The following is a 13,790-nucleotide window of genomic DNA, read 5'->3' as shown; positions in this document are numbered from 1 at the left end:
TTATATTCGGGCCTGTAGAGCCTACCCACGTACCACGTGCTCACTGTATGGTTCCGCCCACTTGTCCGTCATTTTGACTCTGTATTAGCATTGTTTTCAATTGATGGCGGAATTTAAAATGCATTTCATGGAAGACCCGGTGCTTTCTGATGCCGCAAACTCACTGGATCTGTTGCATAAAAGGCGTTATGAGGAAAAGCTTCGTTCTATACAGTCGCCAGATCCATATTTGATGCCCAAATCGATGTTTTTCGACCCACTGTCTTCGCCCTGTCTGCCTGACATCTGCTACGCAGATATTTACAATTATCTTGTCCACACTAAATCAGCCTATTCTCACGAAAATATGAAAAACTTCAAGAGCTTGGAGGCTTATAAATACTTCGTTGCTGGTTGGGTGAAACAGGTCCTCATCCACGAAAATTCGGCAGGAATCTATCTTGTGCTTGGAAAGGTGAGTTACGAAATTTTCAATTCAAAATCTTTTGTTATTGCTAACATCCACTGTCAAGTCTAATGTATTTCATGTCGTTTGTCAATGGAGTTAAGGCTTTTAATGTTTATATGGTTTAGCGATAGCACTCTCACTACATACATACGTGTATGTTGTCGGCGATTAGCCTAGCAATGATCTTAATTGTGGTTATTTGTCAGCCCCGTAGACGAGGCCAGTTTCTTTCACTTGGTACCAGCTAAATATTATTCAAAAAATAACGATGGTGGAAGAAAGGGAAGTCACAAACATCTTGAATTTGAAACTATGTCGTACTACGTCGTATGTTGTCGGCGATTAGCCTCGCAATGATCTTAATTGTGGTTATTTGTCAGCCCCGTAGACGAGGCCAGTTTCTTTCACTTGGTACCAGCTAAATATTATTCAAAAAATAACGATGGTGGAAGAAAGGGAAGTCACAAACATCTTGAATTTGAAACTATGTCGTACTACGTCGTATGTTGTCGGCGATTAGCCTAGCAATGATCTTAATTGTGGTTGTCAGGCCAAAACCCTCTAAATATATATTAAATGCATCTTACCGGATATAAAATGACTACTACATAGTCTGTGGTGATTTTTTGGTGTCCAGTTTTCACGTCGAATTGCAGCCGTCCATTTCGCTCTCCTCTTTGGATCCCTCGGAATACGGTAAAACTTCAAGTCTCTCCTTCCATCTTCTCTGTTAGTGCAACCAACAGCCACACACGCCTTCACCATTTTGATTATTAATGTTAAAGAGCAGAAAAACACGCCGTAAATAGGAGAAATGTACGTAGCCGTAACAGGTTAACACTATGTTTTGACGGACAAGTGGGCGGAACCATACAGCGAGCACGTGGTACATGGGTAGGCTCTATACGGTATATAAATTTGCAGCTTCACGGAGGTCTGTTGAGATGGTCACAAACAAAGGAGCAATATGCATGCGTTGTCCTTTTTTTTTTTTTTTTTTTTTTTAACTTCCGTGTTGTCTTGCAGTCGTGCTGTAGCTACTTGCTGTCGTGCTGTGGCTTTTTGCATTCGTCTTGTGAGCCATTTGCAGTCGTGTTGTGGATATTGGGGTTCGTGCTTTTGCCAATTTGCAATCGCGCTGTAGGAATTGGGGATCGTGTTGTGGAAGTTCGCAATCCTGCTTTTTTTCTTTTGCAATTGGAGTTCGTGCTTTTTTCTATTTGCAGGGTGTTTGGACTTTGTATGTCGCCTGACACCTCTCGGCCACCGTACAAAATGGATGACTACTTCCTTCAAAAATATATGATATTTTATAACAGCTCCTGACTTAACTGTAATCTATAACTGTTAAGTACATACAACTTATTAAAGTTTTAATAATTGTTCTGAGTATAAAATCTAAAAATAATTTCTCAGTACAAAACTCAGACAAAAATCCTGTTCATTCAAATAAAAAAGAAGGTGCGGCTCATTAACTTGTGTTGTTGTTGTTGTTGTTGTTGTGGGCAAAGCACTGCTACAAATTGTGTCAAAGACTCACTTATTTTCTTGAAACAAACTAAACAACAAGATCAAATAAGGAGGAGGCAGAGGCAGACTGAATGAGACTTTGAGTGACTTTGAGCATTGAATGGGTTTATGTGTGTGGTTTCTTTATAAAAAGATATGAGACAACTTTACGATCTAACAATAACTCAAGTGCCAATATGCTTCTCCAAAACACAATACAAACGGACACTTAGGACACTGATTAGCATAATCAGTAACTAGCTTAGCACTCCGTGCTAAGTAGTAATGTCTCATCAATAACGAATACAAACACTACAATTGGCTTCATTTACTCACCGGATCTAACAATACACACGACTCAAGACAATCTAACTCCCGAGTAAATATTATTGATTCAGCAACTACACCTGACTGTAGCAGTGAACTCTCTCTCCCTCCCTCTCTCTCTGGCTCTAATCACTGGCGCGTGCGCAGCCTTACATTAAACACAAACACCCAAACGTCACTGCTCATAGCTGCAAAAAAATCAATGATCAAATTTGTTAGCAACAATCCATTGACTTTCCTAATTAACAATTTAAAGGTGTAAGTTTAAAAAAAAAAAAAAAAGTTGGCGTAATTTTGACTGGGGATTCCTTGTGACGGCGCCCCCTGTCGGCTTGCGCCCATATGCGCCGAATTCACTGCTCAACGTGTAGTTGTGCCACTGTGTTTCATTCATTAGACACACCACCACAGAAGGCGCATTAGTGCATCAATATAGTGCATTTGTCATTTGTTTTAATCTTTGAACTTGTTCTTTTTATTTTTAATTAATATGCCATTTGATCAATTTTTTAAATGGGTTTGATGAATGTATGTCTTGAGCACATATTACAGTTATGCTCCAACAAAATAGGTTCAAGGGCATTAAGCACAACCAGAATTCATATATAAAATGCTCTGGATTTCAAGGTGCAATGTCAATTTTGGGAAAAATAGACTTTTAAGTGCGCTTATATTAAAAACAAAACAAAACAAAAATACAGTAGATAAGATACATGCAATTAAAAACAGACCCACATGCAATAAATTAATCAGAAGGTAATTTTTGACTTGTAGGTGACTGGATATAATTTATGTAAATAGTCTGCTGCTCAAATGCCATGTTTTGGCAATTTAAAAAAATGATTCAAACAAAGATCAATCACTTCACCGATTATTTTTTTTTTAAAGAAAGAAAAATAGGAACAAACAACTAGGATAGTGTGATCAGACAACTCTCCACACAATGTTGGATGTGCTCAAAACTGAACAATTACATCTGCACCCAGGTTAAATGCCCACATTTAAAGTCACTCTGATGAACCTCAAATAAAGATTGTGTTGGCAAAATCTCCCAAACAGATATGGGAAAAATGATTCCGGTGAAACAAATGTATTTTGTTATTTCAAAAGGTAGGTTTGGTGCAAACAAAACACTGCTCATTACCCAAACAACTGCCATATCTACTACACTGAAGCATTGTGGTACCAGCAGTATCATGCTTAGACAAGGTGGAAAAAATTAAATTAAGAAGTGTTTAAAATAGTAGTTAGTGAGCCTGGCCACAAAACCTCAGGCTTCTGCTTGAAAAACAAACCAAAAAAAAAAATCAGAGAAAGCTTACTAGAACATCTTAACATAATTTGGGTAAATCAGTTGTACATTTTACATGAGTTATAATTCTCAAGATTGCTAATGGTCTCAATACAAAATTTTAAGGGAATTTCAAGGGTAAAATTTGGTCTCAACTCTCAAAAATATTGGTCTTGTCTTGATTTCATTGATTGAAGCCTCGGTCTTAAAAAGTGTGGTCTTGAGCACAGCAATAGTTTAAATGTTATTTGATTCTAAACACAAGCATGCCATGGCTTTAAAATGATTCTTTGCTCATTTCTGATAACTGCTCAAACCTTTGTATTTGTAGGCACAGGAGCGCTTCCAGAGCTACCCCACATGGGCATTAGTCATGTGCTTTGCACTCATTGTGCTGGCCATGCTTCCCCTCCCTGTCGTCTTCATCGCCCGTCACTTTAACCTGATGTCAGACGGCTCCAACAAGCTGTCCGTCTCCTACCGTAAGAGCATGATGAAGGACATCTCCAACCTGGAGGAGCAGGACGAGTCCAGGTTCATACTGAGCGCCAAAGCCGGCGATGGGCCTGCATCAGTGGCGGCACGCAAAGCCTACCTGGCTCCTGGTGGAGCGAAACCCCTGGACCCTAACTCCTTGTCTCCAAAAAGCTGCTACGGTACAGGCTACCAGAATGCAGCCATCAGCCCAACAACACCAACAACGCCTACAACACCTGAGTCTGACTTTTGACTCTATCATTCACTAGTCCAGTTTACCTTCGCAAGGGGGGCAATAATTCCCTGCACTGCCCTCACTAATAAACAAACATACTCACCTAGCAGCAAATCACTCAGTCCATGCACTTAAGATTTACTTTCCTTTGCCTTAGCACAAGGAACCTCTAATGACACACCACTCACTAGTACTAAAGCAATGAATGCGCCCTCTGACAAAGGTTGTGTTGCACAAATAATGTCACGTAATGATAGTTGTAGTCCCCTCGGAACAGAAAAAAAACTTATTGTATATATTTGCAAAGCTCTCATCATGTATCATAGACGACTGTGTGCTCATATTCGCTCAATTTCCTCAAATGGTGACCAAGCAGTAATTCCAATCGAGTATTGAGCCAAGATGTGTAATCAAGGAAAGAAAACAATTAAGAAAAATCCCAAGGAAAGGCACCAAATAATCGTGCAAAAACTATAAATACTTAGGTACCTTTTTTCGTATTTAATTAATCTCAATTTGATTTAGGTAGTGTTAAATTTGTGTCTTCAGACAAAAATAAATGTTCACAGATTGTGCCATTGAATTATCAAGTAACACACTTTTTGTGGATCATTTTGTGGGTCCTACTTGACGAATTATTGATTCGAATGCACAGAGTTCAGATACAGGGAGGCCCTCTATTTATGACGGGACCATAGTTTAAATGGTAAATGGACTCAAGACTGTCTTTCCACTTCCGAGGCACTCAACGTGCTCTGACACTAGCTCAGTTCAGGGGTTAAGAATAGCACATATGATGAACTAGACGTACAGCAGCAAGTACAGTATGTCATCAGTCATCACACAGCAAAAAGAGCACACTCAGCTATTTGCTGACTGTTTTTCATTTAATTCATGGCCCAAAGTGTTATTCATTCAAATATTTCTATATAACTTTAGTACTTTAGTTTAGTTAGTTTAGATTACTTTAGTTTACTTTATTAGGTTATGTTAGTGTAGTCAGCGGCGGTTCTAGGATTTTTCTGAAACAGGGGCCAAGAAGGGGCCACATGTAACCCTCAGGGGCCAAGTGTCTCTGCCATTTTTGTTCAGTGTTTGTTTCGGTCAACAAGGCAATACGCAGATTATCCTGCATGTGTCGCTACAAACATCTTTGCTTGACACTGTCAAGCAGAGACTTCCAACCATAGACTTCACTATCAGTTGGCGGGACACGAGGCTCATGGCCGATCCGTAGGGGGCCTAATTTCAAATATTTAAAAATCTAATATTTTCAAAACCAAAACCGCTAGCGACCTAAAACCAAAACAGGCACCTTCCTTAGGCATATATGAGTCTCCATAAGCACCGACATCAAAAAATTCAAAGTCATTCCCTAATAAAATCCCGATTAGTTTTTTTTATACAGGTTTAACAAAACTTGCTATTGCTATAGACTTCTCAAATTATACGCTAGATGCACAAAAATCACCATATGTAGAGATAATCACCTATATGTTCGGGATCAATAACAATATTTAACACATCATACAAGTTAGTAAAAATTTCAAGCTAAAATTGCGCTATTGTGTTATCCAATGGGGCGGCCATCACAAAACAAAGCTTTTTAAGTTGAAAAGTCTTGTAAATAAATGTGGACATCCCAGAATTTTTCTAGATATGAACAAAGAACAATCTATATTCTTGGTTAAAAGAAAAAAGAAAAAAAACGGGCAGTTATCGTTCATTTTACGTAATTATTTCAAGCTAAAATTACGCTATTGTGTAATCCACCGTGGCGGCCATCACAAAACAAAGCGCTTTTTAAATTGGAAAATTCTTTTAAATAAACTCGTACATCCCGGACTTTCCATAGATATGAACGTAGAACAGTCCAGATTCTTGTTTAAAAGCAAAAACAAAAAAAAAAGGCAATTATCATTCATTTTACGTAAATATTTCAAGCTAAGGTTACGCAAATTTTTTTTATGCATTTTTTTCAAAACTTTTTAAAGTGCATGCATGGGGATATTTTAACATAGACTTGAATCCTCCACCAAACCACTAGTGACATTCCTGCCTGCTTGTATGCAGTATGACATTTGTCGTTTTTTTCACCTAAATCAGGCGTTTGAGCACAGTGTGTGTTTGAGTTTATCACAGCGCAAGCCAAACTCTGCCTGAGTCGGCCCCCAACGGGAAGGCGTGGCGCAATGTTTGTGGAGCTGTCTTGTCAACAGATGGTGAAGTCTATTGATGAACCAGTAAAGTTGGTAATAATGCGCCTTTAATTATATTGTCTGCAAGTAGGGATGAAATACATAGAACAATAATTTTAATCACTTTTTTTTCCGAAGTCATTTTAATCACGAAATATTTGACATACCCCAGAATACACCCGAACGATATTGGTAAAAAAAAAAACTTTCATTGCGATTTTTGGGGAGGGGTTGCGATATTACATTGTGATATTAAAAATAGAAGAATTTTCACCAGATAACTTGAATAGATCTCTTTGGGGTAGGCTTGAACGATATTGGAAAAAATTAACATTGCGATATATATTGCCAAGGCTCCAACTTACTTTTTGCATTGGTTACACTGGTGTGCCTAACTTTTTTCATAAGCTGCACCAGCACAACATGTAGGCACACCAACATTTTTAATTTCATTACCTTTAACGCCATACTTTGACTCACTCTCTGTAACGTTCGTATAATTCATTCATTCACAGCTTATCCTAACGAGGGTCACAGGGGTGCTGGAGCCTATTACAGCTAACTCCAGGCAGAAGGCGGGGTACACCCTGAACTGGTTGCCAGCCAGTCGCAGGGCACATATAGACACACAGCCATTCATGCACAATCTCAGACCTACGGACAATTTGGAGTGTTCAATCAGCATACCATGCACAATTTTTGGGGGGATGTGGCAGGAACACGGAGAAATAACATGAATTATTTTTAAACAAGAGTAATGTAGAAAAATGCTTGTCTTTATTAAATACTTCATTTAATAACTTTGACGCTCATGCTGCTGAGAACAGCCTCTCACATACAAAATGAATGAATTGCGACAGCATACTTCAGACTGGGCTACCGCTAGCATGTAACAATCTTAACGATGATTAACACATTTGTGCCTTTAACGTAGAGCTACAGAGTCTTCTCTGGCCAGATCAAGGCTACAAACCTGTCAATCATCATTAACCCTATATTGCCAAATGTATCACATTTGATACACCTAAAATTTTAGGATTTTGAGACTAATTCAGAATTTTGACATTTCATTTTGAGAAAAAAAAAAATGGATGCAAGTCAGCACATGAATCTGCAGGTTCCATGAGAAAAAAAAAAAACGGATGCAAGTCAGCACATGCATCTGCAGGTTCCATGAGAAAAACAAACAGGATTTAGCAAGGGTTGTAGATATCTGAGCGCATATTACACATACTGTATTCATTTTTTACTTTTCTTTTTACAAATTTGAAAAAAAGGTTTCATTAGGACCTTATTTTTCAAATTTTGGGGTTCTCTGATAATTGCTTCATATTGCTGGCATTAAAGGGTTAAGTTTAAGTACCAAACGACAGCTGCACTGATGACCAAGAAAAACTGTTTGGTCACACTGCTGAGCAGGAGGGAGGGTGAGAGGCTGTGGCGCTGTATGAGCATAAAGCAGAAAAACAAGTTTGCGTGTTCAAAAAATTTTTTTTTAATATCATACGTGCTTGCTGTGCAAGTAATGCGCAATGCGATGATGTACTTCAATTGATATATCGTTCGGTCCTACTGTAGAAACAACATTCTCTCTCACAGAAAAGACAGGCCCAAAAACCGCCCTTGGGTGAAGTTTCAATCTGTGTACAAATTCTGTCATAAACAAAGGACCCCCAGGATTGCGGTAAGCAAAAAGTTTGGCATTCATTCCTTCAGGTGGAGTGTGTCTAACAAGGCATAGGTCACTATTTGAGGGAAAAAAAATATTTCATATTGTTTGCCAGCATTTAACCTGTGTACGTTTCGTGTTTAATGCAGGGCTATGTTATCTGACACAATGCACAATTTTTATCATCACATTCATTCCACTTCATCACAACAGGAGTTGATTACTCACATTTTATACACCAAAGAATTAGAAGCACACAGTAAAACAACTGAAATGTGAATGTTTAAATGGACTCTGTGCTTAAAAAGAAAGATATTCCACTCAACTGTGCACTGAACGATGCTCTTAAAGCTTTTTAATTAAACAATGACGCACAAAGTATTGAGCCTAATCTCTAAATTGTGGTTGCAGCGCTGTGTCCACAATGCATGCACAAACAGTCCTCTGCAAACTCACAAAGGCAGTCATCGAAGCACAAATTCTATTCAATATTAACAACAACAAAAAAACAATACACAAAAACTGCAACACTTCTGCGTCAATTCCAATCAATTGTAAATATTACATTTGTCTCCTAGTAGCATAAAATACAGTGGTATGAAAAGTATGTAATCCTTTAAGAATTTTGTCACATTTCTGCATAAAATCACCATCAAATGTAATTTGAAATTTGTCAAAATCACACAGATGAAAAAAACAGTGCCTGCTTTCACTAAAACCACTCAAACATATATAGGTTTTCATATTTTAATCAGGATAGTATACAAACAATGACAGAAGGGGGAAAAATAAGTAAGTGAACCCTAGAGTGTCTGCTAGAGACTTACAGAAATCACTGGCTCAGTCCAATATCTCTGCACACATCAACTGTATGTAAAACTATGGCCAAGAAGGGTGTTCATGGGAGGACTCCACAGAGGAAGCCACTGCTGTCTGAAAAAAAAACTTTGTTGCTCGTTTAATGTTCGCAAAAAGGCTCTTGGACACTCCACAGAAGTTGCAGAAGAAGAATTTTGCATACTGTCCTCACTGAAATATGAAAACCTATAAATGTTTGTGTGGTTTTAGTTAAAGCCGACACTGTTTTTTCATCTGTGTGATTTTGACAAAGATCAGATAACTTTTGATGGGGATTTTATGCAGAAATGTGAGAAATTCCAAAAGTTCAAATACTTTTTCATACCACTGTTTGTCAAATGTGAATAGTATATTAAAGATGGCTAATTTCTGTACACACTGCTACTGCATAGTTGATGATTGAAAGCAAGCACATTTAAGCTTCTGTTAAAGATATCTTTATTTTCTTAACTCATAATATTCAAAGCTATGCTGTTATTGAAAGGATTATATTTATATTCCTGTATATTTGCCGTGTATGTAGATGTGCTAAATATTATCTGATAGATTATGTATTTTTTCATCCCAATTGTACATTTAAAGACTTATTTTCTGGTGTGTGTACATGTTGTTGACACATTCAGGCCCAACTTGACTTTTCCATCTTAAAGAGCCAAGAAAGGCAATGATTGTATTTATTTGCTCAATCCATTATCTTTCAGTGTGCTATTATAGGCTATCGTCTCACATGTCACTTTGTGTGTTTTTTTTTTTCGTAGCATTTTCTATAGCCTTTGCGAGTGTGGCAAATACAGATTGCAATGTTTTGAAAAAATGTTACAAATTTGTTCAGAATATTAATTTTATTTAGATGACATATCACTGTTTACTGGTATGTGTTGAATCACCAAAAAATGAATGTTATGAATACACAAGGAGATACAAACGTACATTAAATGTTGTCTTCATGAATCTGTGCAAAAGCGATGACAAAATGCAGAATAAATACAACAAAGGGAAAAGGATGAAAAGAAACAATATGATGGAATACTATAATACTAGATACCTTTTCTTAAATATGCTCCAATGTGTGTACTTTATATAATTGATTCCTTCGGGTTGCTGGATCCTGCTGAGCACAAGTCTGTAGAGGGGAAAGCTTCCCTTAGACAGTCATTCCATTCTCCTCAGTGATGATGATTGTATTATGATGATCAATATTGTACATAGTGTGGTTTCACTAAAAATACTACTAATAAATATAATGAAGTTGTCTAAGGACCACTTAATGTTATCATTGTTCATTTGTTATATTTTTGCACTAAAGTATGTTTCAAAGTCTTTACCTTTGACCACTAACAGTTCTCATTCGCCTGTGAAGACAATTTACCTGCTCAGTCAAACGTCTGCAGGTTGCTAGTCAATGACTTTTACACTTGCGAGAGCCAAACCAACATTTTTTTTTTTAGATCTTTGGAGAGGATTGGGTCTTTGTGAACTGTGAAGATATGCAAGGTAGGCTCATATTTATCTTTTAGAAGACATTAGAATTGCACTTAGAAAACTCCACTGTGATTTGAAAACGTGCAGTAAAAGCTCTCTCATTTCTGTGCTTCCTTTTAAACCTGAGTGCAATGCAGGGCCGTTCCTGACCAATTTGGTACCCAAGGCAACATATTTGCTGGTGCCTGCCCCCTAAGCGCAACAATAGCTATTTTCACCACAAATATTAAAACACACTGTACTTCTTTTTCCACTAGCAGTTTGTATGTGGGAAGGTACTGGACTTGCCGGGCTTGGACTTGGTGCTGATGTGGATAAGGTGGCTGTAAAAGATGGCCCGGGATGTACAGGGGTGGAAGGAAAATATTCAGAAGAGCATCGAGAAAAAGAAGAAAGTGGGATGTTACATTATATTAGTCAAATGATTGATTGTGAAACCAGCATGACATAACCATAATAGCGCCCAACTTTAGCAGCCTACTGTACCTGGCTCAATTAGGTTTTCGAATCCGGCCACTAACTTTGAAGGATGAAAAATAAAATAAATTCATGAAGCATTGTAACTGTACAGACATCCAATGGTAATGATTTAAATAATATATGATAAAATAAGAAAATAACTTTTTTTTTGAATGAATGAATGAACGGAATTGCCATTTTAATAAATTAATGACACATTTAATAACAAATGCCATCCATCCATCCATCCATTATCTTCCGCTTGTTCCGGGGTCGGGTCGCGGGGGCAGCAGCTTTAACAGGGAAGCCCAGACTTCCCTCTCCCCAGCCACTTCAACCAGCTCCTCCGGCGGGATCCCAAGGTGTTCCCAGGCCAGCTGAGAGACATAGTCTCTCCAGCGTGTCCTGGGTCATCCCCTCGGTCCCCCGCCGGTGGGACATGCCCGGAACACCTCTCCAGGGAGGCGTCCGGGAGGCATCCAAACCAGATGCCCGAGCCACCTCAGCTGGCTCCTCTCTACGCGGAGGAGTAGCGGCTCGACGCCGAGTCCCTCCCGGATGACCGAGCTTCTCACCCTATCTCTAAGGGAGAGCCCGGACACCCTGCGGAGGAAACTCATTTCGGCCACTTGTATCCGGGATCTTGTTCTTTCGGTCACGACCCAAAGCTCGTGACCATAGGTGAGGGTAGGAACGTAGATCGACTGGTAAATCGAGAGCTTTGCCTTTTGGCTCAGCTCCTTCTTCACCACTACGGACCGGTGCAGAGTCCACATTACTGCAGACGCTGCACCGATTCGCCTGTCGATCTCCCGCTCCCTCCTACCGTCACTCGTGAACAAGACCCCAAGATACTTGAACTCCTCCACTTGGGGCAGGATCTCATCCCCGACCCGGAGAGGGCACTCCACCCTTTTCCGACTGAGGACCATGGTCTCGGATTTGGAGGTGCTGATCTTCATCCCAACCGCTTCACACTCAGCTGCGGACCGCTCCAGTGAGAGTTGGAGGTCACGGCTTGATGAAGCCAACAGCACTAAATCATCTGCAAAAAGCAGAGATGCAATGATAAGGCCACCAAACCGGACCCCCTCAACGCTTCGGCTGCGCCTAGAAATTCTGTCCATAAAAATTATGAACAAAATCGGTGACAAAGGGCAGCCTTGGCGGAGTCCAACCCTCACTGGGAACGAAGTCGACTTACTGCTGGCAATGCGGACCAAACTCTGACACCGGTCGTACAGGGACCGAACAGCCCTTACCAAGGGGCTCGGTACCCCGTACTCCCGGAGCACCCCCCCACAGGACTCCCCGAGGCACACGGTCGAACGCCTTTTCCAGATCCACAAAACACATGTAGACTGATCGGGCGAACTCCCATGCACCCTCGAGGACCCTGCCGAGGGTGTAGAACTGGTCCACTGTTCCACGGCCGGGACGAAAACCACACTGCTCCTCCTGAATCATTAATAACAAATGTTTACATTTAAATCCATGGCACTTTTAGACCTACCACAGAACTATGAAATTATTAATTGCATATAGGGCTGCAGCTACCGATTTATTTTAGTAGTCGATTAATCGATGAGCTAGTTAGTTCAAATAATCGAGTAATCGGATAAGGAACGTAAAAAATTAAAATACCTGAGCTGAGCCTCAAACGGTATACAAAAATTAAAAAATGAGGTTATATGTACAACAAAAGAACAATTGGCTAACTTACAAAGTAAAAGTCTGCTATCTTAAACGCTATAATCCGCTTTTTTTTTTTTTTTTTTTTACAATTCTCTTAACAAATGGTTCAGACACATACTCCCACAAAATAAATGAACGAATGCATTAAAAAAAAAAAAAAAAACATTAGCTCAAAAAAACGAAGTCTATGTTGGTCTTAACAGGGAGCAGCTGGATTCAGCCACGTGAAATGAGGCAGACTAGAGGGCAGTGTATCCAACCAAAACAAAAAAACTAAATGCCAACATTTTCAAAACAAGCCATTACGCCACTTTAAAAAAAGAATACTCGAAGCAGCAAAATTTAATTCAAATCTTTTTTTTCTAATCGAATACTCGGGTTAATCGATTAATCGTTGCAGCACTAATTGCATATTTAATGGTGTATTTATCTAATTAACCTTGGCACTTTTAGGCAAGGCAAATTATTTTGAATAGCACAATTTAACACAATGTTAAAGTGATTCACATCACATGAAAATCAGCAAGACACAATTTCAGTCCCCCATACACTTTGGCCAACTTTCTCTAAAATGGGAGAGGGACTAAATTTAACTGACGCTAATCCACAGCTGGCTGAATACCAAAAATGTTCATAAAACAACAGGCCTGGCTAGTGATACAGTATAATTTAACTTTAGCAGTATGTAATTCATATCATTATCCACTTAGACATGTTGAGGAATATGTAAAGAGCAGAAAAATGAGAGCAGCAAGTTATTAATCTTCTGAATAAGGGTTCATATATTCAATTGATATTCATATAGACTGGATGACTCAATACCCGAAACATTTTTTTCTGGAATATTTGATGGTGACCCTGCCTTTACCTAGAGGCCCTCAGTGTTTCCAGAAGTAGCTGGTCAGACAATCTGAGGCCATGTCTACACATAGCAGGTTATTTGGCAAAAACTCTTTCTACGGTTTGGCCTATCATTCACACGCACATGCACATTAAAACAAGGGTTCTTAAAAACTGCACCCAAAGTGAAGATGTGCGAATTCTCCATTTGTGGGTGGTAATTAGTAGTAAAAGAGGCGGGGTACAGCCTGAACTGGTCATCAAGCAAAACGCAGGTCACAAAGACAAACAGGCACAATAAC

The 13,790-nt window shown here is 39.2% G+C and overlaps 1 protein-coding gene across 1 annotated transcript in view; it reads left to right on the top strand.

The window, feature by feature from the left end:
* LOC130921717 (sodium-dependent neutral amino acid transporter SLC6A17-like) overlaps window positions 1–10,265 on the top strand; it is a 61,601-nt gene extending 51,336 nt beyond the window's left edge. The window contains exon 12 of the mRNA XM_057845938.1: window positions 3,907–10,265. Coding sequence (XP_057701921.1) covers window positions 3,907–4,305 — 399 coding nt within the window. The 3' untranslated portion in view covers window positions 4,306–10,265. The remainder of the gene's footprint in view (window positions 1–3,906) is intronic.
* The last annotated feature ends 3,525 nt before the right edge of the window (window positions 10,266–13,790 follow it).

This window comes from Corythoichthys intestinalis, chromosome 9 (genome assembly GCF_030265065.1).
Source record: "Corythoichthys intestinalis isolate RoL2023-P3 chromosome 9, ASM3026506v1, whole genome shotgun sequence".
Taxonomy (NCBI): domain Eukaryota; kingdom Metazoa; phylum Chordata; class Actinopteri; order Syngnathiformes; family Syngnathidae; genus Corythoichthys; species Corythoichthys intestinalis.
This window is presented reverse-complemented; position numbering and strand designations above follow the sequence as displayed.